At 44.5% G+C, this 26,026-nt stretch overlaps 1 protein-coding gene across 3 annotated transcripts in view; it reads right to left on the bottom strand.

The window, feature by feature from the left end:
- PHF12 (PHD finger protein 12) overlaps nt 1-26,026 on the bottom strand; it is a 45,483-nt gene that overhangs the window by 13,457 nt on the left and 6,000 nt on the right. For 2 of the 3 annotated variants that reach the window (XM_047707327.1, XM_047707328.1), the window contains exons 3-6: nt 6,181-6,253; nt 3,167-3,560; nt 1,509-1,629; nt 148-280 (exon numbers count right to left, since the gene is read on the bottom strand). In XM_047707327.1, the coding sequence (XP_047563283.1) occupies nt 148-280; nt 1,509-1,629; nt 3,167-3,560; nt 6,181-6,253 (721 nt within the window). Of the gene's footprint in view, nt 1-147; nt 281-1,508; nt 1,630-3,166; nt 3,561-6,180; nt 6,254-6,795; nt 6,939-26,026 lie in introns of those variants that run through there. The other variant, XM_047707330.1, reaches the window with a different exon arrangement.

Consider the following 26,026-nt stretch of genomic DNA (forward strand, 5'->3'; position numbering starts at 1 on the left):
ACCTGAAGAGGACGGTCTACAGAACCCAGTATCTGCGAGATTATGGTGAACTCTGGTACAAACCTGACCCTACGATGCTTTCTACTGAATCAGTCCACATGTTCCAGCTGTGCCCAAAGAGAACTGAAGGGGCGACGCTGCACTTACCACCACATGTTCGATGTGATTTGGACACATCCATCTGCCCAGGGGCATGGCAGTGAGCGGTGGCTCGAGGCAGTCCATGTGGAACAGGAGGGGGCAATAGTCACACTGGATGAGAGGGGCCACACGGCAGCTCCTGCAAAAAAGAGTTGTAGACCATTTCTGTGGCAAGATGGGAAAATTCAAACCAACTCTGCACTGTGGAACAGCCTCTCCTCCTTAACCCTCACTACGTTCTCCCAGAGCCTCCTCCCCCAGTGATCAGTTCCACTCACGATCAGGAAGATGGATGAAGTTCGGGGCTGCCACCAGGCTCTCCATTATTCTCTCTTTTCAGAGGAATGTGTCTTGTGGGGAAGGGAATGTTTATTTGGAGTACAGCTACAGTGGCTGTCAGAGCAGGAATGATCAATGCTCAGCACCCACAAGGGGAAGACGGCCAACTCTGCTCTGATCTTTCTACTCCTTAAAAGAAAGTTAACTACTACCTCATTAAAAAAAAAAAATCTCTAGCCATGTTTCTAGAGTCTACAGCAAGAAAAGACGTCTCTTCTGCACAAAGCACTCAGCAAAAATGACATGCAGAGATAGGTGTGCTGGGGAAGGATTTTTAACATATTTGTGTATGCATGGTTCAAGGGAGGAGCTTCAGCAAATACCAACTCTGACTTGTAACCACGATTCTCCTCGGGTGTCTGAGATGCATGGGAGCCTCAGCCTGGGCCTGGCTCAGAGTTCTGCTGCTCTACTATCTAGTTCCCTACAGCTTTTGTTGTGGAACATTTCTTTTTTTCCCTTTGGCACATTTCTTTTTGATAGCTATTTTCTCCTGCTATCCTGCCCTTCTAAGACACCCAGGCTACAAAGTCCGGCTTCAGTAATTGAAGCAGCAGGTTCCTGTCACTGAGGAGATCCTATTTGAAGGAAACCAGTGTCTCAGGAAAGCTACAAATGGGGAAGCCTGGAGGCGTTTGGAAGTCATCCAGTCTGATGCATACTAGCTACATGGACACTTGAACTACTTTTAAATTCACCTTTGGTGATTTAAAAAATTATCTGCCTTTTCCAGGGACCTGTGTCTCTGCTGGCCAGAGCTGCTCCTTCTAGCTAGTTTAAGTATCTCCTGCTTCTGTTTAAGTCCAACTCCTCTCACCCAAGTTTCTGTAAACATAGTCTCAGGTACTTCAGGGAATTTGTTAAGACAGTCAAGGCTCTGGTCAGTCGGTCAGCCAGTCTCTGTACTCACACCATCAGAATATGGGTTGTCCACATTTAACAAAGAGGGTTTGGAAGAGGAGACAGGAGAGAGAAAAAATATGATTTGCTGACTATGGAGAAGAGTCCTTAGGATGGAAGAAAAATACCTGTTGCATGTGAAGCAGACTTTGACTGGTAGGGGAACAAGACCATTGTGATCTAACTCGTGCTGTGTCTTTTTAACGTTTTTCCCTGTGGTTTCCTCCTTTCTTCTCCTCTTGCTAGAACCTAGAAGAGAAATTGATGGTGCTGAGCTTTCCTGGATGTTGAGTTCCTAGTCTGGGACACAGAAACAACAGTATGTGAAAGATCAGATCTCAGGAAAAAGCATGTGGCATGGCCTAGATATGGGTCTCTCTCTGAGACCCCTTGGGATGGCTTCAAATGAGAAAAAGAACAGGAAAGCAGGGAAAGGAACACAGACAGAAATCAGAACCATGGTCAGAGGTCATTTGTTCTGGGGCAGAAACACAGCTTTATGTTTGGCAAATATGAAGTGGTCAGAAGCCCGGGTTGTTAGATACTGGTAACCTAAGGAATATAAGGGCCCGAGTCAGTCAACAAAGACTGTTTGATGGAGGTGCCTGAGGAAAAGACTGTAACTTTACTGCATTTTTAACAGAAATCAGAAAAGCTTGGATTCCATATACATCCTGCTGACGACCAGGATTTTTTTTTTTTAATTTTAATTATTTATTCATCTGAGAGAGAGAGAGAGAACAAGCAGGGGGAGCAGCAGGCAGAGGGAGACAGAGAAGGAGGCTCCATGCTGAGCAAGGAGCCTGATGTGGAACTCGATCTCAGGACCCTGGGATCATGCATGACCTGAGCTGAAGATAGCCAGTTAACCAACTGAACCACCCAGGCGGCCCCTGACCAGGATTCTTAAGACTGTCAATTTCACTTTCTCTGGGAAAAAGAAAGGAACATCTAGAAGCTTTGTGGTATCAAGTAGAAGACATGACTTGATTAAAAAAAAATAAATAAATAAGTACGGAGGGTAATTTAGCAACACCTTACCAAACTATAAATGCATAGTTATAACCCAGCAATTCAAACATTAGGAATTTACCCTACAGATACAATCACATGTACACAATGATATAATTATAAAATTATTTGTTGAAGCACCATCTATAGCAACAAAAGATTAGGAACAACCTGAATGTCCATTACCAGGAAATCAGTTAAATAAATTATGGCATGTCTATATAATAGGTCATTATGTAACCATTAAGAAAAACCGAGGAATGCCTACATTTAATATGAAAGACTGCTAGAGGATATCGTGAAGTGAAAAAAGCAAGGTGTAGAGCAGTATGCCAAGTAAGCTATTTAGAGGGAAAATACTGAGCATATTATCTATAACTGCTTGTATATGCACAAAGAAACTCTAGAAGGAAATACACAAGAACCAAACAGTGGTTATCTGTGAGGGGTAGGAAGGTAGAAACGAGGCAAATGGCAGACGGGGCAGAAGGGAAATTTTTCACTTAAAGTCTTTGTATATTTTTTCGCTTTCAAACCATGAAAACATATTACCTGTATTTTTAAAAAGGTGATACATTGAAGGGCAGAAAACAGAAAACTGAATAAGCAGAGTAAAAGCTAAAACCTTCAAAGATGTCCAGGAAGAATGAAGAACAGGAAACTGAGGGCGGCTCTGCGCACAGTGACCCCACAGGCAGCACAGCCCTCCAGCCGGACAGCAGCCCTTTGGGGAAGCTGGGGTGAGGTGGGGGTGGGGCGTAAGAGTTTGGCTAACCTGGTAGTGCGGTGGTACAAGTCAGTTCATTGGGCAACTGAAACTGGGTGGGGTTCCGCTCCATGGCGGCAGCGATCAGCAGCTCAAAGGGCCGCCTTAGCTGGGGCTGCACGTAGTCCGGCTCTGCTGCCACTGGCTCCTCGTCCACGTCAATGATGTCCTCGTCGACGTCATTCTGCTCAGAAGTGGGGGTCTCTGTGCTGGCATTGGATGTGGGCGTGCCAGGCCGGCTGGCTCTCCTTTCCAGGATCCGGGCATGGGCAATGGCCTTGAGCTCAGTTTTGCTGGCTGATCTGTCCAACAAGTCAGTATCACTGCTGGGGGATGTAGTCCGTTTGCCGGATTTGTCCACCAGTCCATTGACGTGGCCCAGCTCCTTTTTCTGCTCTCGTTTCTGTGCAAATGAACAGGCAGGCCCATCACATCAAGTACCACAAAAGAGAAATAAATGGATACTACCAAGTCCTTGCTAGATCACTAGCCAAAATTATGAAATTTTCTAACCTGTCAGACTCATCTGCCTGGAGACTCGGAACACCGGTCTCTCACCTGTCTGTTCAAGTTGACAAAACTACACCTGAACTACACTAAACTAACAAACTACAGCGGCAGAGAATCACCAAACAGCAGAGAAAGTTAGAAACAATTACACACACTTCTCATACATCCTTTACTCTAAGTCATCGTATGATCCACACTATCTCTATACAAAGCACAGAGGCAAAGGGATAAAAAGTTACCACAGTGAGAATAAAGAGAGTGAGGCTAAGTGAGAACAGTGAGAAAAATGTAAAGGGATTCAACATCACTGTAGTTTGCCTTGAAGCATCCTGACCTTCTGAATGGTTTTAAGAATTTTGCTCCAAATAAAGTCTGCAAATACAAAGGTAAGAGGTAAAATAGGCAAGCATAGCTCCCTGTCCAGGGAGGCTGGGTGCTAACATGTAAAGTAACTACACTACAAAGTGGACGGCTGGTGTGTGGAAGGTAGCCACCACAGTGTCTGAGTCCAGTGGCTTTCAATGTTTCAAGTTTAACTGGAACTCTGAAAGGGACATTTCTTCAAATGGGACGATGGGGAAATGGAAAAAGACCATGTTTATTCAGTAGGACTGGATGGCTGGTATTATATTTTCCTCTAGGACTCAAAAGAGTGGTCAAATGAAGGTTTAACACTGGTCTCCAGTCAGGAGACCTGGGATCTGTCCCAGTACTCTCAATGATTCCTTATGACCCTAGATGACTCAGGTTGGTGTGCAGGAATTTCTCTGTCTGGAAAGTAAGACTAATAAAACCTTTTTTCTCCACCTTTCAGAGATACGGTGGAGAAAGAGGGTCCCATATATGAAAAGGGTGAAAGCTCTGAGTCAGGGGAAGATCCAGCCTCCACTAGGGACAGGACCTGAACATCAGAGGTTGCTGAGGGCCAAAGGATGTATCATTTCAGTCTACTTCAGCATAACTACAGGAGGTCAAAGGCGGACAGAGATAGTGGTGCTGGCAAAGGCAGACTTGACAATGGGCAAAGAGCACCATCCGAAAGCACGTCAGAGCGGCATTTCGGGGAAAGCACACTATGTTAGAAAAAGACTACTAGAATCCCCACCAAGCAGCTCTGCTTCTAGAAAACTGATGAAGAGGTAACAGAGCTTGGAGTGAAGCAATTTGGCGCAAATCTTGGCTCTGTTAATTCTTTACTTCTAACTTGGGAAAGTTATTCTACATTAGTGAGCCTCAGTTTCTTCCTCTTTAAAATGGAGGTACTACTCCCAGTACCCACAGATGGCTGTATGGATTAAATGAGACAACATATGCAAAATACCCGGCGCATGATGGGCACCAAACTAATGTTAATTCCTCTTTTCCACCCTCTTTTCCTGGCTTCACTTCTCCCGGAGCTGTTCCCAACCCTTTCACATCCAGTTTCTTCAGTGGCAGGTTTCTGAAAGGCCTCCTGGCTGGCAGGTGCTACTAACTGGCCCTGCTCTAACCTAACCAAGGACACACAGGGAGAGACCTTGTGAGGTGGACAGGTTAGAGGACAGCCTGGTTTGTGGACCTTAGGAGATAATCAAACTACAGCTGGGGCTAAGTGGTTGATTGGGCCTTGCCTTGCCTTTTAATAAGAACCCTTGTGCACATGTTGAAAAATAAAAGTCTGCCTATCTGTTTACCTTCCTAAAGGCCGAAAACTGTTACACACATAAACCACAATCTCTGAATCATCTCATCCTGTTTCTGCAACCAAGGAAATCATCATTCATTGTGACATCATGTTCAGGGGCTGGGAAAACAGAGATGATGTCACAACGAAGGCAAGTTGCTTGCTGTGTAATTAGTGTGAGGGGAGGGAAGGAGACAGTTTACGATTCATAGATTCTAATCCACAGTCTATAATTTGAGGATTGGTTCTCTCATAATCTGGATGGAAACACACCTACTTCCTTTTTTGAGAAAGAGGAATTTAGCTTTTGCAAGCCATAAAAGGACTCAAAATAGAAAATGATGTTCTCCAAGCCAGTGCTGAATTATCAAAGACAAGGGAAGGGGAGCTAAAGAGGGATTAGGCAACCTGGGGTGCAGATGGGTTCAAAGTCTTTGGTCCCTCATACATCCAGCCAAGCCTCTGGATATCAGTGACTTATCTGCCTTGGGGTGAGGGAAATCCTTTTTCCACCAAGCTAGGAAAGCAGCCTTTTTTTCTTTAGCCACTTTCAGTCATGGATATAGCTGCCACATTCAAGCCACTTATCAGCCTACTCCTGTCACTAGTGAATGAACAGGGCTCAGTAAATTAACACACCTCTTCTGCCCATTTCAGCAGCTCATGTTTGGATTTTAGGCCCTACTGGATTCCAAAGAGTCACCATGGGGAGAGTGAGGGTGATTCCAGGGCTGGAAAAGACAAGAAGAAGGGACGAAAATGCCTTCAGGGCCAGGCCGTCTTAGCTCTAGAATATCAGTGCTCTAGATCTGGCATTCTGAGCAAAGCCTGCAGGAAGCGGCATTATTACCTTTCGGCGAACAGTGCACCGGTGACACATCCACTCCCCAGGAGGCAACATCTCTTCACTCAGTGGAGGGTTACTGTAGGGAAAAGACAATGGCAAGACTAAGTACTAACCTTGGATGCAGCAGGAAAAAGCCTGGCTGGGTCTGGCACAAAGCCGCAAGTCCCCTATTCTGGCCAGTCCTACAAGCACTGCTAGGGTGCGCTCTTCCTTCAAAATGGTTACCTGGCATTATCTGTAATAACCTCAAGAGTGAGGACCCCCTCCCACATCTCAGAAAGAGAAGAAATCCATAGCTATGAACACTGGGCTTACAGGGAAAGACACAAAGAACTAGTTTGGAGCCTTAAGAATCATTTCCCAAACTGTATCATGCTGATAAAATCATTGCTAGGTCCTCCACACTCCTCAAAGTCTGTCAGTAAGGCTAAGCTCTTCCACCTGCTGCTGTTCGGAGCCCTGTGTAGCACAGACCCATCACCCCTTCCCAGGACCCTTTCATGTACCCACCCCCCACCCCCGGTCAAACCGAAGTCTTGCAGATATCTCTTTCTCTACACTACTTTTTCTCCTAGAAAGCTGTGCCTGTTAAACCCCTATTAATCCTGTAAAACTTGCCTCAATCAGCCTATGGTAGATTAAAGATGGCTGCAAATTCTTTGCTACTCCTACTATCCAGAGGTAGCCCATTTCCTTCCTCTTGAATGAGGCTTGTCTTGTGACTTGTTTTGACTAATAGAATGCCCCGGAGGTAACCATGTTGTAACTTCCGAGGCTGGGTGTTAGGAGACCTGCAGATTCCATTTTTACATGTTTGGAATGTTCCATCTCAGAGCCCTGTTGTCATGCTGAGAGGCCACACTGTGGAGACTTAAGGCACTCCAATTAACAGCTTCCTCTGGATGCCAAGCCAAAAGCCAGCATGAACTACTGCTGTGTGACTAAGTCCTCTTGGACCATGCCAGCTTAGACGAGCCTCTAAAGGACTGTGGTCCCAGACAACAGCACACTGAGCAGAAAAACCACCCAGCTGAGCTCAGTTAACCTGCCGACTTATGAGAGATAATAACTAGCATCTGTTTCAAGCCACTGAGTGTTGGATAGCTTGTTACACAGCAACAGAAAACCGAGTACAGCTCCTCCATACACTCTTCCTGGGTTACTCAGACATCCTGGACCTCTGGATTACACGGTTAGTTCTCTTTTTGTACTTTCTCCCCCCACCTTTGTATTTCTCATGTTTTCCCTTATGTAACAAGTTTTTTCTTTTCTTTTCAAATAATCTCTAGACCCAACATGGGGCTCAAACTCACGACTCCAAAATCAAGAGTCGTATGCTCTTCTGACTGAGCCAGACAGGAACCTTAGTTCTCTCTTTTCTTATTTATTACTTATTGTAAGCTCTATGCCCAATTTGGGGCTTGAACTATCACTCATTCATTCATTGTAAGCTCTACGCCCAATGCTGGGCTTGAAGTCACAACCCTGAGATCAAGAGTTGCACACTCTACCAACTGAGCTGGCCAGATGCCCCTCTTATTTCTTTCATTAGAGGGCCCAACACAAAGACTGGATCTCTTCCCTCTCTGTAGGTTTATATTATAATACAGAGGTTGTACAGAGAGTAGTCACTCAAGTCAATACTGAGTCAGAATTAGAGCTGTGTAGGGCAGGCCTTACTGATCCTCCACTGATTTCCATTAAGGTAACACCAAGAACCATATAATGAGGGAGGTTGGGGGCACCAGGTGGTGGGTATTGTAGAGGGCACAGATTGCATGGAGCACTGGGTGTGGTGCAAAAATAATGAATACTGTTATGCTGAAAAAAAAAAATTAAAAAAAAAAAAAAAAAAGAACCATATAATGAGACTTTATTAAATCCTTGGGAGGGTCCCATTTCTAATGTCTATACAGTAGTGGTTCTCAAAGTGTGGTACCTAGATCAGAAGGAAACATCAGTATCATCTGGGAGCTTATGAGAAATGCAAATTCTGAGGGACACCTAGGCAGCTCAGTCAGTTGGATGTCTGCCTTCCGCTCAGGTCATGTTCCCAGCATGCTGAGACTGAATTCCGCATGGGGTTCCTTGCTCGGTGGGGAGCCTGCTTCTCCCTCTGCCTGCCCTTCCCCCTGCTTGTGCTCTGTCTCTCTTTGATAAATAAATAAATAAAATCTTAAAAAAAAAAAAGAAAAAGCAAATTGAGACCTCAGTTCAGGCATGCAGAATCAGAAATTCTCTTCTACAGAACGAGGCTACATTTATGCTTAAGAAAATCTTATATTTGGTTCCTGGGAGTCACCTATTTGGAATGGGAAGGAGGAAGTTTTTCATCAAAAAAGGATGAGAAAGGGGCACCTGGGTGGCTCAGTCGATGACACATCTGCCTCCAACTCAGGTCAGATCCTGGGGCCCTGGGATTCCGGGGCCTGAGTCAGGCTCTGCTTTAGCAGGAAGTCGGCTTGAGATTCTCTCCCTTTCCCTCTGCCCCTGCCTCCACTCATGTTTTCTCTCTCTCTCTAATAAATAAATAGAATCTTAAGAAAAAAAAAAAAAAGAAAAAAAAAAGAAATACTAAAAAAAAAATTGAGGGCTGAATAACATAAGGACTCTTCCTGAAATCCCAGGGCTTAATATTACATTGGTCTGTTTCTAGCTAGAGCACTTGGCGTGGCAAACGTTTCTCTCTCCTGCTTTGCCATGCTTCCCTGCAGCCCTGGGTATTCCACCAGGCCTTCACAGGTCCTTGCTTCCTTTTCTCCCTTTTTCCTTGGTGGAATCTCAGGAGATCCTTACTAGGAGGCAGAAAACTGGAGCACACCTGCCTACTGTGACAGGTCTTCAAATCCCAGAGGACCACAGATGAATGTCACCTGTAAAGTCTTCCCCACTTCTCTCCAATGGATTTTTGCGTAGGCCACATCCAAACTAATGAGATGCCTGCATGTAATCTGCAAAGGCCTACAGACTCTGCTATGCTTCAGCAGCTGTCATATTAAAATTAACCCTGAAAAGGCTGTCACTTCTGATTCGGTTTTTCATCCTTTCTTTTCATCTGCCCGCTTGGCTTTGTACCAAGACACTCTCCACCAAACAATGTAAAGCAGAGAAGGGCAAGGCAAGGTGATTTGAGCTTCGATCTTTTACCAAGACGTAAATGGCCTCCTGGCCACCCTTCACACTTCCCTCAATCTAGCCCCAACCCCTGCTGGCAGAATTAGTTATTTAAAACACAATTCTGGGGGCGCCTGAGTGGCTCAGTGGGTTAGAGCCTCTGCCTTCGGCTCAAGTCATGAACCCAGCATCCTGGGATCGAGCCCCGTATCGGGCTCTCCGCTTAGCGGGGAGCCTGCTTCCTCCTCTCCCTCCTGCCTGCCTCTCTGACTACTTGTGATCTCTGTCTATCAAAAAACAAAAACAAAACAAAACAAAACAAACAAACAAACAAAAAAAAAACCACACAAAAAAACACAATTCTGATCATATCACCCTCCTAATTAAAAAGCTCTTCAGTATCACTCCTACCCTACCCTATCCTTTATTACAGGATAAAGTTTAAGCTTTATCAGTACCAGTATTGTAGGTTAAGACTCCTGTGGCCAGAATTCTCCATCTTTCTCCAGCTTCATTAACCTGGAGGCTCCCCACACAGTCCATACCCTTCCTCCACACTGCATGTCTATTCATTCTGGAGCTGCTCCCTATAATCGCAAAAGCTGGGCCTTCCCTCATGTCTTCACCGGGTGGACTCTTTATGTTTTGGGGCTCAAGTCAGGTAGTGCCTCCGGGAAGCCTTCTCTGGCAACCCCTGATTCCCTATAACACTTCTGTGCCACACTGTACCCAAATCCCTTTCTTTATGGCTTATTTATCTTTGTACCTCCACACTCTGCAAGATGCCTGACACATACTAGGTACTCAATAAAGCTTGAAAGAACTGAGGGACACGAAAAGAATGGGCTTCTAGGAAGTGAATGTAACCCTCCAAAGTCATGAGGCAAGGCAATGCAGTTGGGCTGACCCTTGTTTTGGTGGTTAAATCACATATGAAATAATTTGTTTTCTAAGTCACAAAACAGTAAGACATCAAAGTCCACACTTCCAAACCTGAGCCCCACACTGAACCACCCCACCTGACTCATTTATATCTTCTTTAAACAATTTGATTTCTCAATTCTTTTTCTAAACACGTGGGTCAAATGCTTAAAAATTTTAAGAGTTTTTTTTTTTTTTAAGATTTTATTTATTTATTTGACAGACAGAGATCACAAGTAGGCAGAGAGGCAGGCACAGAGAGAGGGGGAGGCAGGGTCCCCACTGAGCAGAGAGCCTCACGCGGGGCTTGATCCCAGGACCCTGAGATCATGACCCAAGCCGAAGGCAGAGGCTTAACCCACTGAGCCACCCAGGCGCCCCTTAAGAGGTTTTTTAAAAGTAGCTCCTGCTTGGTTTCTAAAGGATCACTTTTAGGGAAACCAAGTTTAAGAACACTCATTTCTCAGAATTCTAGATCACGGCCACAGGCTCTTCTTGTCTGCCCTAAAGTGCATGATGAGGGCTGTGAGTTTTTGTTTTTTAAGATTTATTTATTTATTTATTTGACAGACAGAGATCACAAAAGGCAGAGAGGCAGGCAGAGAGAGAGGAGGAAGCAGGCTCCCCACTGAGCAGAGAGCTCGATTCAGGGCTCCATCCCAGGACCCTGGGATCATGACCTGAGCCGAAGGCAGAGGCTTAACCCACTGAGCCACCCAGGAGCCCGAGGGCTGTGAGTTTAGGGAATAGCACAAGAAAGAGTACTGTCTCCAGGATGAACACAGAACATTTAAAAGAGTGAGGCCTTGTTGAGATTTTGCTGCTTTCTCAGAGAAAGAATATACATCTTGAAATAAACATGAAAATGCAGTGTTTTGAGAAGGCAGTAACTAAGATAGGATGGACGGGGTTTCTGTGTTTTTAGACAATGCTTAGCGCAGGTACAGCAGGAATACAGAAACTGCCCATCATAAAATTTTCTCGGTGCTTCCTCTTTGCCCCTAGCAATTCCTTTCAAGATACTTAGTAGGCAGTTTTTTCCCCTTTTCCCCCAATTTATATGACAGTGAGAGAGGGAACACAAGCAGGGGGAGTGGGAGAGGGAGAAGCAGGCTTCCTTCTGAGCAGGGAGCCAGACACGGTCCTGGGATCATGACCTGAGCCGAAGGCAGACGATTAACCATCTGAGCCACTCAGGCGCCCCAAGCAGGCAGTTTTTCAACTCAAATATCTAGAGCAAAAGGATTCATGAAATGGATCCAGGAAAGAAAGACTGTTGTTGGAGTAATAAGCTCAGGAACTAGTTTGGAAAGAGGCTGCTTTGCGAAAGACTAGCTTTGCTGTGTATCAGAAATACTGCCAATAAGGAAAGGATTCTAGGGAGAAAGGAGATTCTGTAACCTCAGGACCCTCATTCACATCCTGAAGACTTTCCCATCTCAGAGCTCTTTCCCCCATAAGAATGATATTCCCTTAAGTTTCGTGTGCAACCCTGAAACAATTATACACATGCCAGTCTTTAAGCCATGATATGTTTGTCAAAAAAAACAAGGCTTTGTGTCAGCATCCTCTTATCCTTATATATCAGTGAAGACAAGGTGCTAAGGGCCATTCTCTATAAAAGGAAATCATTAAAAGTTAAGAAGTCAGGTAATGTTGGAAATGCTCTATCAGAGTTTCCGCTGCTCAGCAGTGAAAACCATGAGGACGCTATCTATAATGAGCCAGTGCTGCTTGTAAAGACATCAATATGCTTCCTAATCACTAAAGCCTAGAAATAGCAGAGCGATTATCTCATCTTACATCTACATAGTGTACTACAGTTCACGAGTGTTTTCACAGATGGTCTTATTTGATCTTCACCAGCACACTGTGAGAATTCTTACTCCCATCATGCAGGTGATGAATGGGACTTATCTAAAGCTACAGAATCAGTGAAGTTGCAGAATTAGAACCCAAATCAGTTTCTTGGCTCTTTCAAATCTTGAGTCCTAGCTGTTTGTAAAAAAACAAAACAAAACAAAAAAAAAAACCCCAAAACTTTGGTAGTTCTCTTATTTGTGGGGGACACAGTGGACTATCCATCAAGGTATCGTCCTCAATCTCAAGGCTGAGCACTTCCTTCTCCATCAGTCAATATTTATTGCGTTCCCACTGCTTACTAACTAACCAGTGCCACACCAGAGGCACTACACTGGAGGAAAGACACAAAGCAAACAAGTTATGATCTATCCCACCAAGAAACAGCCTTTGGGGAGAGAGGATCAAAGTCATTCAAGCATTTAATGAACAATTAATTATTTCACACTAGGCAATGTGCTAAGTGGTGAGATTTCAGCCTTTGTTCTCAGGGATCATAGCCTAGAACAACATGAAAAGGACAGCTAACAAGGGGACCACATACAATCAACTACGAACTGAACCTACCCTAAAGACCTATAGAAGACTCAGCTGTCCATCTAGAACCCAAAAATACATAAGACTTCAGCATTCCTTCTGAGAACGGTCCAAGTCCCAGGAAGGAAGGTGATTCCTGGAAAGTCCTGGCTTGTCTTGGAAAATGTAGCTCTTTTTTTTTTTTTTTTAAATTTTTATTTATTTATTTGACAGAGAGAGATCACAAGTATGCAGAGAGGCAGGCAGAGAGAGAGAGAGAAAGCAGGCTCACTGAGCAGAGAGCCTGACGTGGGGCTCGATTCCAGGACTCTGGGATCAGACCTGAGCCGAAGGCAGACAGTCAACCCACGGAGCCACTCAGGCGCCCCGGAAAATGTAGCTCTTTAGAGAGTACCCTGTGAGGGCAGAGCTTCTGCAGATATCCATCTGCCTTCACTGCTATAAATGTTTCCTCTCAGATCATTTGTTAAAGAGCCCCGGCCTGGGGCGCCTGGGTGGCTCAGTGAGTTAGGCCTCTGCCTTCGGCTCAGGTCATGATCTTGGGGTCCTGGGAACGAGCCCTGCATTGGGCTCTCTGCTCAGTGGGAGCCTGCTTCCTCCCTCCCTCTCTGCCTGCCTCTCTGCCTGCTTGTGATCTCTGTCAAATAAATAAATAAAATCTTAAAAAAAAAAAAGCCCTGGCCTGCGTTTCCTGGCCAGAAAGTGGCTATTCACAGCTTTCTCACTTGCTGCTTGACCACCTGATCTCAAAGACATTCTGTCAGCTATAAAACAGTTCGTAACAAAAGAGCTCTAATTCCTCAAAGACTGTACACTGAAATATATGCATCTCAAAGCCTGGTGTGGCTCTCTGTGAGGCCTGTCAGGGCCTAGAAACCGATGACAGTAACACCTGTACACAAACCAATTAGAAAGCTGGTCAAAGCATTAATTTTTCTAAGAAAGATTTATTTATTTTAGAGAGAGAGGGAGAGTGTGTGTGCAGGAGTGGGGAGTCGGAGGGAGGGACAGAATCTTAAGCAGACTCTGTGCTGAGCGCGGAGCTTGATGTGGGGTTCATCTCACGACCCTGAGATCACGACCTGAGCTGAAATCAAGAGTGGGTCACTTAACTGACTGAGCCACCCAAGTGCTCTTGGAGATTTTATTTTTTAAGTAATCTCTATACCCAACATGGGGCTGGAACTCACAATCCTGAGTTCAAGAGTCACATGTTGTTTTGACTGAGCCAGCCAGGCATCCCAACGGTTTTTTTATTTTTAATTCTCTTTGGGAGAATGGGGACTGACTTAACTCAGCCACCCAGGTGCCCTGGCATTTATTTTTCAAAACTGAAACTCCTAAAGCCAACCTCTACGGTAGGATTCCAGCATCCAGACTCCCACAAACAAATCCAAATGACCTGACTCTATAGCTGATGACGCTGCCTAGGTTGGTATATTTCTGGAGTTATGGAAGAGAAAACCACACACACACACACACCCCCGCCCACCCCCCCACACCCCGGCTCACTGTAATGCCTGCGCTGATAGCCCCCACCGTGTCAAAGATTCAAAGCCCAGAGCCAGATGATCCCAACTCACAGCCAAAGGATGGAGTCCGGTTTTAATTTAGAATGCCTCTTTCATTCACTAATGAGGCTGCAGCCCACCACTGCCGGTGGAAGGTGTTAGTTGTTATGGTTCTTGGCTCTCTAATTAAGAGGATCTATTTCAAGTCATACACCAGAGTGGCTGATCTGAGTCTCACCTCACTCATCTCCTTCACCTATTAATACACGTGAGCCTGCACGACATTAACATTTACTTCAGATTTAGTCGCCACCAGTGGGACCTGTTGCTCCATAGCTCTGCGTTAATTATCCATCCAGCGCAAGCAGTTTTTCAATATGGAAGTGGAAGGGAGCAGGGGGAGGGGAACAAGAGAACAAAGGGAGGAGGGGAGAGGTGGAGGGAGAGGAGACAGGGAAGCAGAAAGACTGCCTTTGATTTCAGAGACCTGTTTTTTTTGTTTTTTTTTTTCCCATTACAACATGCAGATAAAAATGGTGGGGAACAAAATGGTGTTGGGCTCTGGACTTATTTTTTAAAAATGTTAGTTTACCGATGTATGGCCTGCAAATGTCTATCCAGCTAAGTGACAATGACATTTTAAAACTTGAGCCAAATGCAGCTGGGAAGACATGGAAATATCACTTAACCAAATTAAAAGCTCTGGTGTGTGTCTTAGGACAAAAGGAAGCAAAACAGATGAAAACTATTTAAGAAAGAAGACATTTTATGGTCTCTTCCTAGACTGACAAAATATTCTATTTAATATGAAGACTGAACAGGAACACTATGCAGACAGCGTATCTGTACACAATATACCAACAGCATTCCACTCGGGTTCACTTCTAAAAGAGGTCAGTCGCGTGAACTGCTAGGGTCCCTCCTGTCAGAACCCATCATTCTCCAAGAATCAGAAGCTCTCTAGCCATATATGGTAGTCTCAGTTAAAATATCAGACTAAGAAAGATTTCATTGACCGTTCCCCGCATCTGGATGTCTCCTCCCTTTTTTGGGTGGTGGTGGGGGATTCAGCCAGCAAACAACAGCACTGAGCAGTTTTGATTTTTAATTTCACAGTTCATGGGTCTTGTCCATCCATCTGAGGTCCACTACCAGATAAAAATCCTGCAATCATATCTAACGGCATTGTGTAAGAGTGACTGCAAAAGACAATACATGCTCAGAACAGGCCTGCTCTCCCTCAAACCAGCCCGCTGCCCTTGGCCAGCTGAGGATCTTTGTTGCTACTAGCCAAAATGGGAGGGAAGGTAACCACTGATAGGACCACCATCACATCTCCGCCTCCTGGTAGCTATCTTGATCTACAAAGAACCTATGAGCACAGAAAACAAGCCTTTTATAAACTGAAACCAGCTTCTGTTCTAGAAAAGAGATGCTGGGTAAGATTTAATTAAAAAATTATCTTTTAGGGGGCGCCTGGGTGGCTCAGTCGTTACGCGTCTGTCTTTGGCTCGGGTCATGATCCCAGGATCCTGGGATCGATCCCCACATCGGGCTCCCTGCTTAGCGAGAAGCCTGCTTCTTCCTCTCTCACTCCCTCTGCTTGTGTTCCTGCTCTCTCTCTCGTTCTCTCTCTCTCTGTGTCAAATAAATAAATAAAATCTTTAAAAAAAAATTATCTTTTAAAGCATAAAAGCTGTATTAATGTACCCCAATTTAATGGCTTGAAACAAAATCTAATGAGATTTAAATGTCAGCATAAATAGCCAGCTTCCTCTGGACACTTGTATGGGCATCAGTTTTTCTTTTCTTTTTTTTTAAAGATTTTATTTATTTATTTGACAGATCACAAGTAGGCAGAGAGGCAGGCAGAGAGAGGAAGGGAAGCAGGCTCCCTGCTGAGCAGAGAGCCCGATGTGGGGCTCGATCCCAGGACCCTGGCATCATGACCTGAGCCGAAGGCAGAGGCTTTAACCCACTGAGCCACCCAGGCGCCCCAGTTTTTATTTTCAAGTACAGCCTACCTTTCAAAGGCTAGGAAGACGGCCATACTGGAAGATACAAGAAACGAGAGCAGAAAGGTCCTGGGGTCCCTGATCCTTAATTCCTTACCCTCCTTCATCCCAGCTGCTGACTCAAATACAGCTAATGCCACAAAGTACATAAAAAGTGCAAGGACCGCTGGCTTTTTCATGCAGAGCCTCAGGAGCAGTGTTAACAAGGAGACCAATGAAGTGCCAGGCCATTACAAGTGCCCCATTGAGAAACTTCGCTAGTTGCGTCACTTCCACAGGCGTACGATCCTTTCAAATTAGCTGACTGGGTCCCCAAATTTCACTGCCTTCTATGCAGAGCTGGGCTGTGGTGGCATCCTCCCAGTGAAGGACACCTGGAGAACAGGGTTATGAGTCAGGGCAGCAAAAGGAGGGTGGGAGGGTAGAGTACCAACAGTTACACTAGGTGCTGCCCCTGCTAACTTCTCTTGACAAGCTGAGACTGGGTGCCACAGGGCCTTATCTATCATTATTTGGCTATTCTGGCAATCTTGGCTTCTCCATGATGGAGAGGTGGAGGTGGCTGCAAACATTTTAAAATGGGTTTCGGGGAGCCTGGGTGGTTCAGTTGGTTGGGTGGCTGCCTTCAGCTGAGGCCATGACCCTGGAGTCCCGGGATCAAGTCCTGCATCGGGGTCCCAACTCTATGGGGAGTCTGCTTCTCCCTCTGACCTTCTCCCCTTTCATACACTCTCTCACTCTCTCTCTCAAATAAAAATAAACAAAATCTTTAAAAAAAAAAAAAAAAAAAGAAAGAAAGAAAGAAAATGGGTTTCATTTATTCACCTCCTGATAAGATTTTGGAGCCTAAGTGTTTTGGAAGAGTCACCATTCTGGCCTCAGCAGACACTTTCTGATGTTCCCAGGGAATGTTCTTCCTTGGAAGGAAGAATCAACAACTCTAACTGTGTATTCCAGAGGAGTCTCAGAGGTATGGAAAACTGGGTACTGTTCCATGGTCAAATCAAGGAAAAAGCCAGGACATTTTTTTTTTTTTTTTGGCGTACACAGCTAGGGAAATCTGGATCAGTTTCTATCTTATAGATACTAGATCTAAAATTGTATAAAGGCTGGGAAAACTAAAAACACTAACAATGTCTTGGGGTACCTGGGTGGCTCAGTCAGTTAAGCGGCTGCCTTTGGCTCAGGTCATGATCCTGGAGTCCAGGGATGGAGCCCCATGTTGGGCTCCCTGCTCAGTGGAAGTCTGCTTCTCCCTCTTACCCTCCCCCATCTTGTGCTCTCTCTCACAAATAAATAAGTAAAATCTTAAAAACAAAAACAAAAACAAACAATTAAAAAAAAATTTAAATTAGGGGCGCCTGGGTGGCTCAGTGGGTTGAGGCCTCTGCCTTCAGCTCAGGTCATGATCTCAGGGTCCTGGGATTGAGCACCACATCAGTCTCTCTGCTGCTCAGCAGGGAGCCTGCTTCCCTTCCTCTCTCTCTGCCTGCTTGTGATCTCTCTCTGTCAAATAAATAAATAAAATATTAAAAAAAAAATCTTTATTTGAAATTCAACTAAATACAGAGAGAGCAGGTTTCTACTTAAAACCCAGCTGCTTTTCCCTAAGGAGGATTTCTGCTTCATTTACCCTCCTCTGAAAGGGTCTTAAAAGGAAAGATAGAGAATAATGATATGATTTGCACCAAAACAGCACAGGGCCTATTCCCTCTTTCTTTTTACTCATAAACCCCATTTTACTCATAAACCTCAAAACTCCCCACCTGACACGACTGAAGTAATCTCCTGGGCATACTGTCAAACTGTGCTGTCGTGGTTTGATGCCACAGCTAAGTGCTGACTTGGGCTTCTGAAGCCTTCCAGTTACACCCCCAGTGACCTATTTAGGAGGTGAACAGACCTCTCAGAGACAGAGCACCATAGTTTTTTTTCCCTTTGGCCCACTTTTCTCTCAGATGATTCCTAACCAAAGAACGATCACCCTAAAGGCCTGAATGTGTGCACACAAGCGGTAAGATTTGAGGAAAGCTCATATGCAGCAAGCATTCAAGTCTTGGACATAAGCTCTTTCCCACTAACTTAAATGAACTGCAGATACTTTTCTTACCATCCAGCTTACTTCAACACCAACAAACTAAGGCCTGCAGTCAAAGATGTCTCATGAATTAGGTGTTAAGAATTAAGTTAAGCTAGAATGGCTAAGTGTTATCTAAGCCAGGCAAAACCATGAGGACTACAACCAAAGGATGAAAAAACAAACAAACAAACAAACAAACAAACAAAAGATAAAGCAAAACAGGGGCACCTGGATGGCTCAGTGGGTTAAGCCTCTGCCTTCAGCTCAGGTCATGGTCTCAGGCTCCTGGGATTGAGCCCTGAATTGGGTTCTCTGCTCAGAGGGGAGCCTGCTCCCCCCCATCTCTCTGCCTGCCTCTCTGCCTACTTGTGATCTGTCAAATAAATGAATAAAATCTTAAAAAAAAAAAAAAAGATAAAGCAAGACAATGTCTATCAAAGGCCAAAATCATTAACAGAATTCTCCCTACATTTAAGATGCTCTTTCAAAAAAATGGCCAGCAAGATCAAGGAAAATTGAATATAGCTAATCTTTGTATAGAAAGAACTACAAAAAGGTATAGGTTTAGACACATTTAATGAGATTAACAAAGTATAATTTTCATAATGCGTTCTAATAACTGATGATTGAAAACTGAAAAAGTTCATTGTAGAATTTCCCTCTAATATCTCCAGAGCTTCACTAGAACCAGTAATCAGTAGAACTCTATCTGCTGGTTCAGTGAATGTGGAAATTAAAAAGCACCCAGCTCATCACAGGAGACCTGGTCTGGTGTAAAGAATAAGAGTAGCTGCTCACTGCCCAGTTTTGTAATGAGGAGACTTATCTACAACCACTTAAAGAGTCCTATGCATTTTATTAGCTTCTCTGCTCTCTTCTCTGCACTACTGCAGACAGGAGAAAAATACTATTCAACATCCATCTAAGGATCACAGCTGGATACAAGACGGCCAATGTGTTCGTGCTGCTGCAAACAGGGTTCCTTCCACCCTGATACTCAAGCTTGCTAGTAATTGAGAGATTCCCTCACCCTTGCCTGGCCTGGTGGTAGAGTGATGTCTTCTGGCTATGGTTAAATTCAAACCCTGCGAAGAATCCTCTCTTGTTCACTCTAGCTTATTTCAAAAAGGAGCCTCATGCAGAGTCCACATCAGTGGGAAACACTGACGCTAGGTTCAGGCTTGGAGTCCCCGCCCCACTGTTACACTCCCTGTCTTTTGTCTTTTCAAGACTGGGAAACATTTCCCGGGAGATATATCTTGTATAGTTTGTCAGAAAAACAGGGGAAGGGCAAAGACTAAACACCAATGCTATTAATATACAGGAAACAAACCTAATTAAGGGGAAAGGAATAGTGACCGTGTGTTCCTGTTAAAGGTATCATCCACTTGGTAGCAGCAGACATCAGTTCTGTTCCCCAACTAAGTGCTTGTCTTTGCACGTCTCTCATTTGTAATACCACTACATATGGCACTGCAGTGAACAGAGGATACGTGTCAGCCCCTGGCTTTTGAGTGGTGTAGTGAGCATTTAATACATGGTTGCAAAAGGGAAAGTAGCTTTTTGAATGAGTGAGTCAAGTTATATATTACCCAAAATGTCACCAATCTGTAAGGTGTACTTGGAATTTGCTTACTATGAATGCAACAACAGGTCTACATAGTAGACAAGTTCTTTTTTGACAAGGAGTCAAAAGCAATGGTTTTTCCTTTTATCAGTGTCTACTGTACCCCTCAGTGTCTTCTGCCTCCCATACAAATGTGCTAACACTTCATCTTTATTCTTATTTGCTGAGACCTAGATTCAGAAACAATGTTAGACTTAAAGGATGAAGACTTTGACATCTATAAATGGCAGGCAGAAAAAGGAGTCACCTTCTTACTCTTCTTAACTGCTCTCAAGTCATGGGAAAAGCAGTGAGCTAGTGACCTGTGCATGTGTCCTGGGCATGGTGACAAATCCGCAATACCAAAGTGCCTTTCTGAAATTTGGTCTAGGACTTGCACTGAATACAATGTCCTCCTCTTTCAGGAAACTGGCAGGGGGACAGCTGTACTCCTGTCCAGTCTCTCGGGAGGCTAGCATTATGCAGAGGTGCTCTTATAAGTGTCACTCACTGAATGGCAATGCAGCTGGCCATGTTTGTACTCCTTGGGGACTTTTTTTTTTTTTTAAGATTTTATTTATTTATCTGCCAGAGAGAAGAGAGATCACAAGTAGGCAGAGAGGCAGGTGGAGGGAGAGGGGGAAGCAGGCTCCCTGATGAGCAGAAAGCCTGATGCAGGGCTTGATCCCAGGACCCTGAGACCATGACCTGACTGAAGGCAGAGGAAGGCAGAGGCTTAACCCCCGGAGCCACCCAGGTGCCCCCTCCCTGGGGACTTTTATGTCAAAGGAAGAGCACAGTAGAGGTGGGAAAGCAAACCCCCCTCCCCTGCTCTGGTGACTTAAAACTCTGGCACCTTAAAATAGGAATGCATTTCCAGGAGCCAGTGCTGCATTATCATAATAATATAACCATCACAACTCCAACCAGGGTCCTGGTGGCATCACGCCCCACAGCAGGAGCCTGCTTCTCCCCTGCCTGCCATTCCCTCTGCTTCTGCACACTGTCAAATAAAATCTTAAAAAAAAACTGGACAGGGGCGCCTGGGTGGCTCAGTGGGTTAAGCCGCTGCCTTCGGCTCAGGTCGTGATCTCAGGGTCCTGGGATCGAGTCCCGCATCGGGCTCTCTGCTCGGCGGGAGGCCTGCTTCCCTCTCTCTCTCTCTCTGCCTGCCTCTCCGTCTACTTGTGATCTCTCTCTCTGTCAAATAAATAAATAAAAAATCTTTAAAAAAAAAAAAAAAAAAAAAAAAAAAAAAAAAAAAAAAAAAAAAAAAAGAATTAAGTTAAGCTAGAATGGCTAAGTGTTATCTAAGCCAGGCAAAACCATGAGGACTACAACCAAAGGATGAAAAAACAAACAAACAAACAAACAAACAAACAAAAGATAAAGCAAAACAGGGGCACCTGGATGGCTCAGTGGGTTAAGCCTCTGCCTTCAGCTCAGGTCATGGTCTCAGGCTCCTGGGATTGAGCCCTGAATTGGGTTCTCTGCTCAGAGGGGAGCCTGCTCCCCCCCATCTCTCTGCCTGCCTCTCTGCCTACTTGTGATCTGTCAAATAAATGAATAAAATCTTAAAAAAAAAAAAAAAGATAAAGCAAGACAATGTCTATCAAAGGCCAAAATCATTAACAGAATTCTCCCTACATTTAAGATGCTCTTTCAAAAAAATGGCCAGCAAGATCAAGGAAAATTGAATATAGCTAATCTTTGTATAGAAAGAACTACAAAAAGGTATAGGTTTAGACACATTTAATGAGATTAACAAAGTATAATTTTCATAATGCGTTCTAATAACTGATGATTGAAAACTGAAAAAGTTCATTGTAGAATTTCCCTCTAATATCTCCAGAGCTTCACTAGAACCAGTAATCAGTAGAACTCTATCTGCTGGTTCAGTGAATGTGGAAATTAAAAAGCACCCAGCTCATCACAGGAGACCTGGTCTGGTGTAAAGAATAAGAGTAGCTGCTCACTGCCCAGTTTTGTAATGAGGAGACTTATCTACAACCACTTAAAGAGTCCTATGCATTTTATTAGCTTCTCTGCTCTCTTCTCTGCACTACTGCAGACAGGAGAAAAATACTATTCAACATCCATCTAAGGATCACAGCTGGATACAAGACGGCCAATGTGTTCGTGCTGCTGCAAACAGGGTTCCTTCCACCCTGATACTCAAGCTTGCTAGTAATTGAGAGATTCCCTCACCCTTGCCTGGCCTGGTGGTAGAGTGATGTCTTCTGGCTATGGTTAAATTCAAACCCTGCGAAGAATCCTCTCTTGTTCACTCTAGCTTATTTCAAAAAGGAGCCTCATGCAGAGTCCACATCAGTGGGAAACACTGACGCTAGGTTCAGGCTTGGAGTCCCCGCCCCACTGTTACACTCCCTGTCTTTTGTCTTTTCAAGACTGGGAAACATTTCCCGGGAGATATATCTTGTATAGTTTGTCAGAAAAACAGGGGAAGGGCAAAGACTAAACACCAATGCTATTAATATACAGGAAACAAACCTAATTAAGGGGAAAGGAATAGTGACCGTGTGTTCCTGTTAAAGGTATCATCCACTTGGTAGCAGCAGACATCAGTTCTGTTCCCCAACTAAGTGCTTGTCTTTGCACGTCTCTCATTTGTAATACCACTACATATGGCACTGCAGTGAACAGAGGATACGTGTCAGCCCCTGGCTTTTGAGTGGTGTAGTGAGCATTTAATACATGGTTGCAAAAGGGAAAGTAGCTTTTTGAATGAGTGAGTCAAGTTATATATTACCCAAAATGTCACCAATCTGTAAGGTGTACTTGGAATTTGCTTACTATGAATGCAACAACAGGTCTACATAGTAGACAAGTTCTTTTTTGACAAGGAGTCAAAAGCAATGGTTTTTCCTTTTATCAGTGTCTACTGTACCCCTCAGTGTCTTCTGCCTCCCATACAAATGTGCTAACACTTCATCTTTATTCTTATTTGCTGAGACCTAGATTCAGAAACAATGTTAGACTTAAAGGATGAAGACTTTGACATCTATAAATGGCAGGCAGAAAAAGGAGTCACCTTCTTACTCTTCTTAACTGCTCTCAAGTCATGGGAAAAGCAGTGAGCTAGTGACCTGTGCATGTGTCCTGGGCATGGTGACAAATCCGCAATACCAAAGTGCCTTTCTGAAATTTGGTCTAGGACTTGCACTGAATACAATGTCCTCCTCTTTCAGGAAACTGGCAGGGGGACAGCTGTACTCCTGTCCAGTCTCTCGGGAGGCTAGCATTATGCAGAGGTGCTCTTATAAGTGTCACTCACTGAATGGCAATGCAGCTGGCCATGTTTGTACTCCTTGGGGACTTTTTTTTTTTTTAAGATTTTATTTATTTATCTGCCAGAGAGAAGAGAGATCACAAGTAGGCAGAGAGGCAGGTGGAGGGAGAGGGGGAAGCAGGCTCCCTGATGAGCAGAAAGCCTGATGCAGGGCTTGATCCCAGGACCCTGAGACCATGACCTGACTGAAGGCAGAGGAAGGCAGAGGCTTAACCCCCGGAGCCACCCAGGTGCCCCCTCCCTGGGGACTTTTATGTCAAAGGAAGAGCACAGTAGAGGTGGGAAAGCAAACCCCCCTCCCCTGCTCTGGTGACTTAAAACTCTGGCACCTTAAAATAGGAATGCATTTCCAGGAGCCAGTGCTGCATTATCATAATAATATAACCATCACAACTCCAACCAGGGTCCTGGTGGCATCACGCCCCACAGCAGGAGCCTGCTTCTCCCCTGCCTGCCATTCCCTCTGCTTCTGCACACTGTCAAATAAAATCTTAAAAAAAAACTGGACAGGGGCGCCTGGGTGGCTCAGTGGGTTAAAGCCTCTGCCTTCGGCTCAGGTCGTGATCCCAGGGTCCTGGGATTGAGCCCCGCATCGGGCTTTCTGCTCGGCGGGGAGCCTGCTTTCTCCTCTCTCTCTCTGCCTGCCTCTCTGCCTACTTGTGATCTCTGTCAAATAAATAAATAAAATCTTAAAAAAAAAAAAAAAAACTGGACAAAGGATCAAAACAGACATTTCTCCAAGAAAATATACAAATGGTTAATAAGCACATGAAAAGATGTTTGGGATCATTAGTCATTAGGGAAATGCAAATCAAAACTATAGCACTTCCTGCCCATAGGATAGCTTTTATCAAGAAGACAGATAATAACAAGTGTTGGAAAGGATGTGGAGAAACTGAAACCCTGATGTATTGGTGAGGATGCAAAATGGTGCAGCCACTTTGGAAAATAGTTTGGCAGTTCTTCAAAGGTTAAACATGGGGGCGCCTGGATGGCTCAGTTGGTTAAGCATCTAGCTGCCTTTGGGTCGGGTCATGATCCCAGGGTCCTGGGATGGAGCCCCTGCACTGAGGAGGTGAGGGTGGGTGTCTGCTCAGCAGGGAGTCTCTGCTTCTCCCTCTCCCTCTGGTCCCCCACACCTCATGCTCTGGCTTGCTATCTCTGTCTTTCAAATAAATAAATAAAATCTAAAAAAAAAAAAAAAAAAAAAAAAAAAAAGGTTAAACATGAGTTACCCTGTGACCCAGCAATTCCATTTCTGGGATATACAACCAAGAGAAATGAAAACAGATGTCCACACAAGATTTGCACACAAATGTTACAGCATCATTATTCACAATAACAAAAAGTAGAAAAAAACCCCATATGTCTATTAACTGATAAATGGATAGACAAAATGTGGTATATCCATACATGGAATAGTATTCAGCCACAAAAAGGGATGAAGTACAGATAAACCCTACAAGGGTGAACCTTGAAAACTCACTGAGCCCTTTTGAGTTATCACTCGTCCTTTCACTCAGAGCTTAATAAAAACCACTGTCTCATTCAGTAACACACAGTAGTGACTATTTGGTTCCTTTTTCAGTTCAAATTACATAATTTGTTTCTATTTTACGATTTGGCTTAAAAAATTCTCTTGGAGGGGCGCCTGGGTGGCTCAGGTGTTAAGCATCTGACTTCAGCTCAGGTCATAATCCCAGGGTCCTGGGATCGAGCTCTGCACCAGGGCTCCCTGCTCAGCAGGAAGTCTGCTTCTCCCTCTCCCACTCCCCCTGCTTGTTCCCTCTCTGGCTGTGTCTCTCTGTCAAGTAAATAAATAAAAAATCTTAAAAAAAAAATTCTCTTGAAGACATACTTAAGAATTCAAAACAGATCAACATGAATCCCTTCTCCAGTTATAAATGAAGATGCTACCTAAATATGTCTTATACATGATTTCACACGTAAACAATACACTAGTCATTTCAAAGCCCAAAAGCAGTCCTAATATTTTAATACAGCCCACCCATAAAGTACTGTGAGAGCCTTAGGGAGCAGCAGGAAACTGCTGAGTTTACAACTGTATTCTACCTCTCATTGAGTATGGCGATTAATTTGGGGACAGACCCCCCCCCCCGCCCCAAATTTCCCACAATAGTACCATGAAATACTTGCCTTAGGTCACACAAACACTGTTACCTGTGAGGAGCACTACCTCCTCCTCCAGTTTAAAAAAATTTCTGATGCCTCCTTCCTTTTCTTTTCTTTTTAAAAAGATTTTATTTATTTATTTGGCAGACAGAGATCACAAGTAGGCAGAGAGGCAGGCAGAGAGAGGAAGGGAAGAAGGTTCCTTGCCGAGCAGAGAGCCCCATGTGGGGCTCGATCCCAGGACCCTGGGATCATGACCTGAGCCAAAGGCAGAGGCTTTAACCCACTGAGCCACCCAGGCGCCAGATGCATCCTTTCTTAACCAAAGCCACCTAGATCCTAGATCAAACCCATTTTTTTTAAAGACTTTATTTGACAGAGAGAGATCACAAGTAGGCAGAGAGGCAGGCAGAGAGAAAGGGGGAAGCAGGCTCCCTGCTATGCAGAGAGCCTGATGCAGGACTCATCCAGGACCCTGAGATCATGACCTGAGCCAAAGACTGAGGCTTAACCCACTGAGCCACCCAGGCGCCCCCAGATCACACCCAATTCTGAGCAAACATTTCATACTAAATATTATCATTCGAAACAAAGCACTCTGATCACGAGAATGAGCCCAAGCCCCACGTTAAGTTTACAAAGCATGCATATAAAACTGAGCTAAAGCTGAATGTTACTGGACCCTCCCTGCCGGAGTGGAACATTTAAAAACAGTAATACACACCCAGATTCCAACGCAATGTAGCAGATGCAAAAATAAAT

This window comes from Lutra lutra, chromosome 16 (assembly GCF_902655055.1).
Source record: "Lutra lutra chromosome 16, mLutLut1.2, whole genome shotgun sequence".
NCBI lineage: Eukaryota > Metazoa > Chordata > Mammalia > Carnivora > Mustelidae > Lutra > Lutra lutra.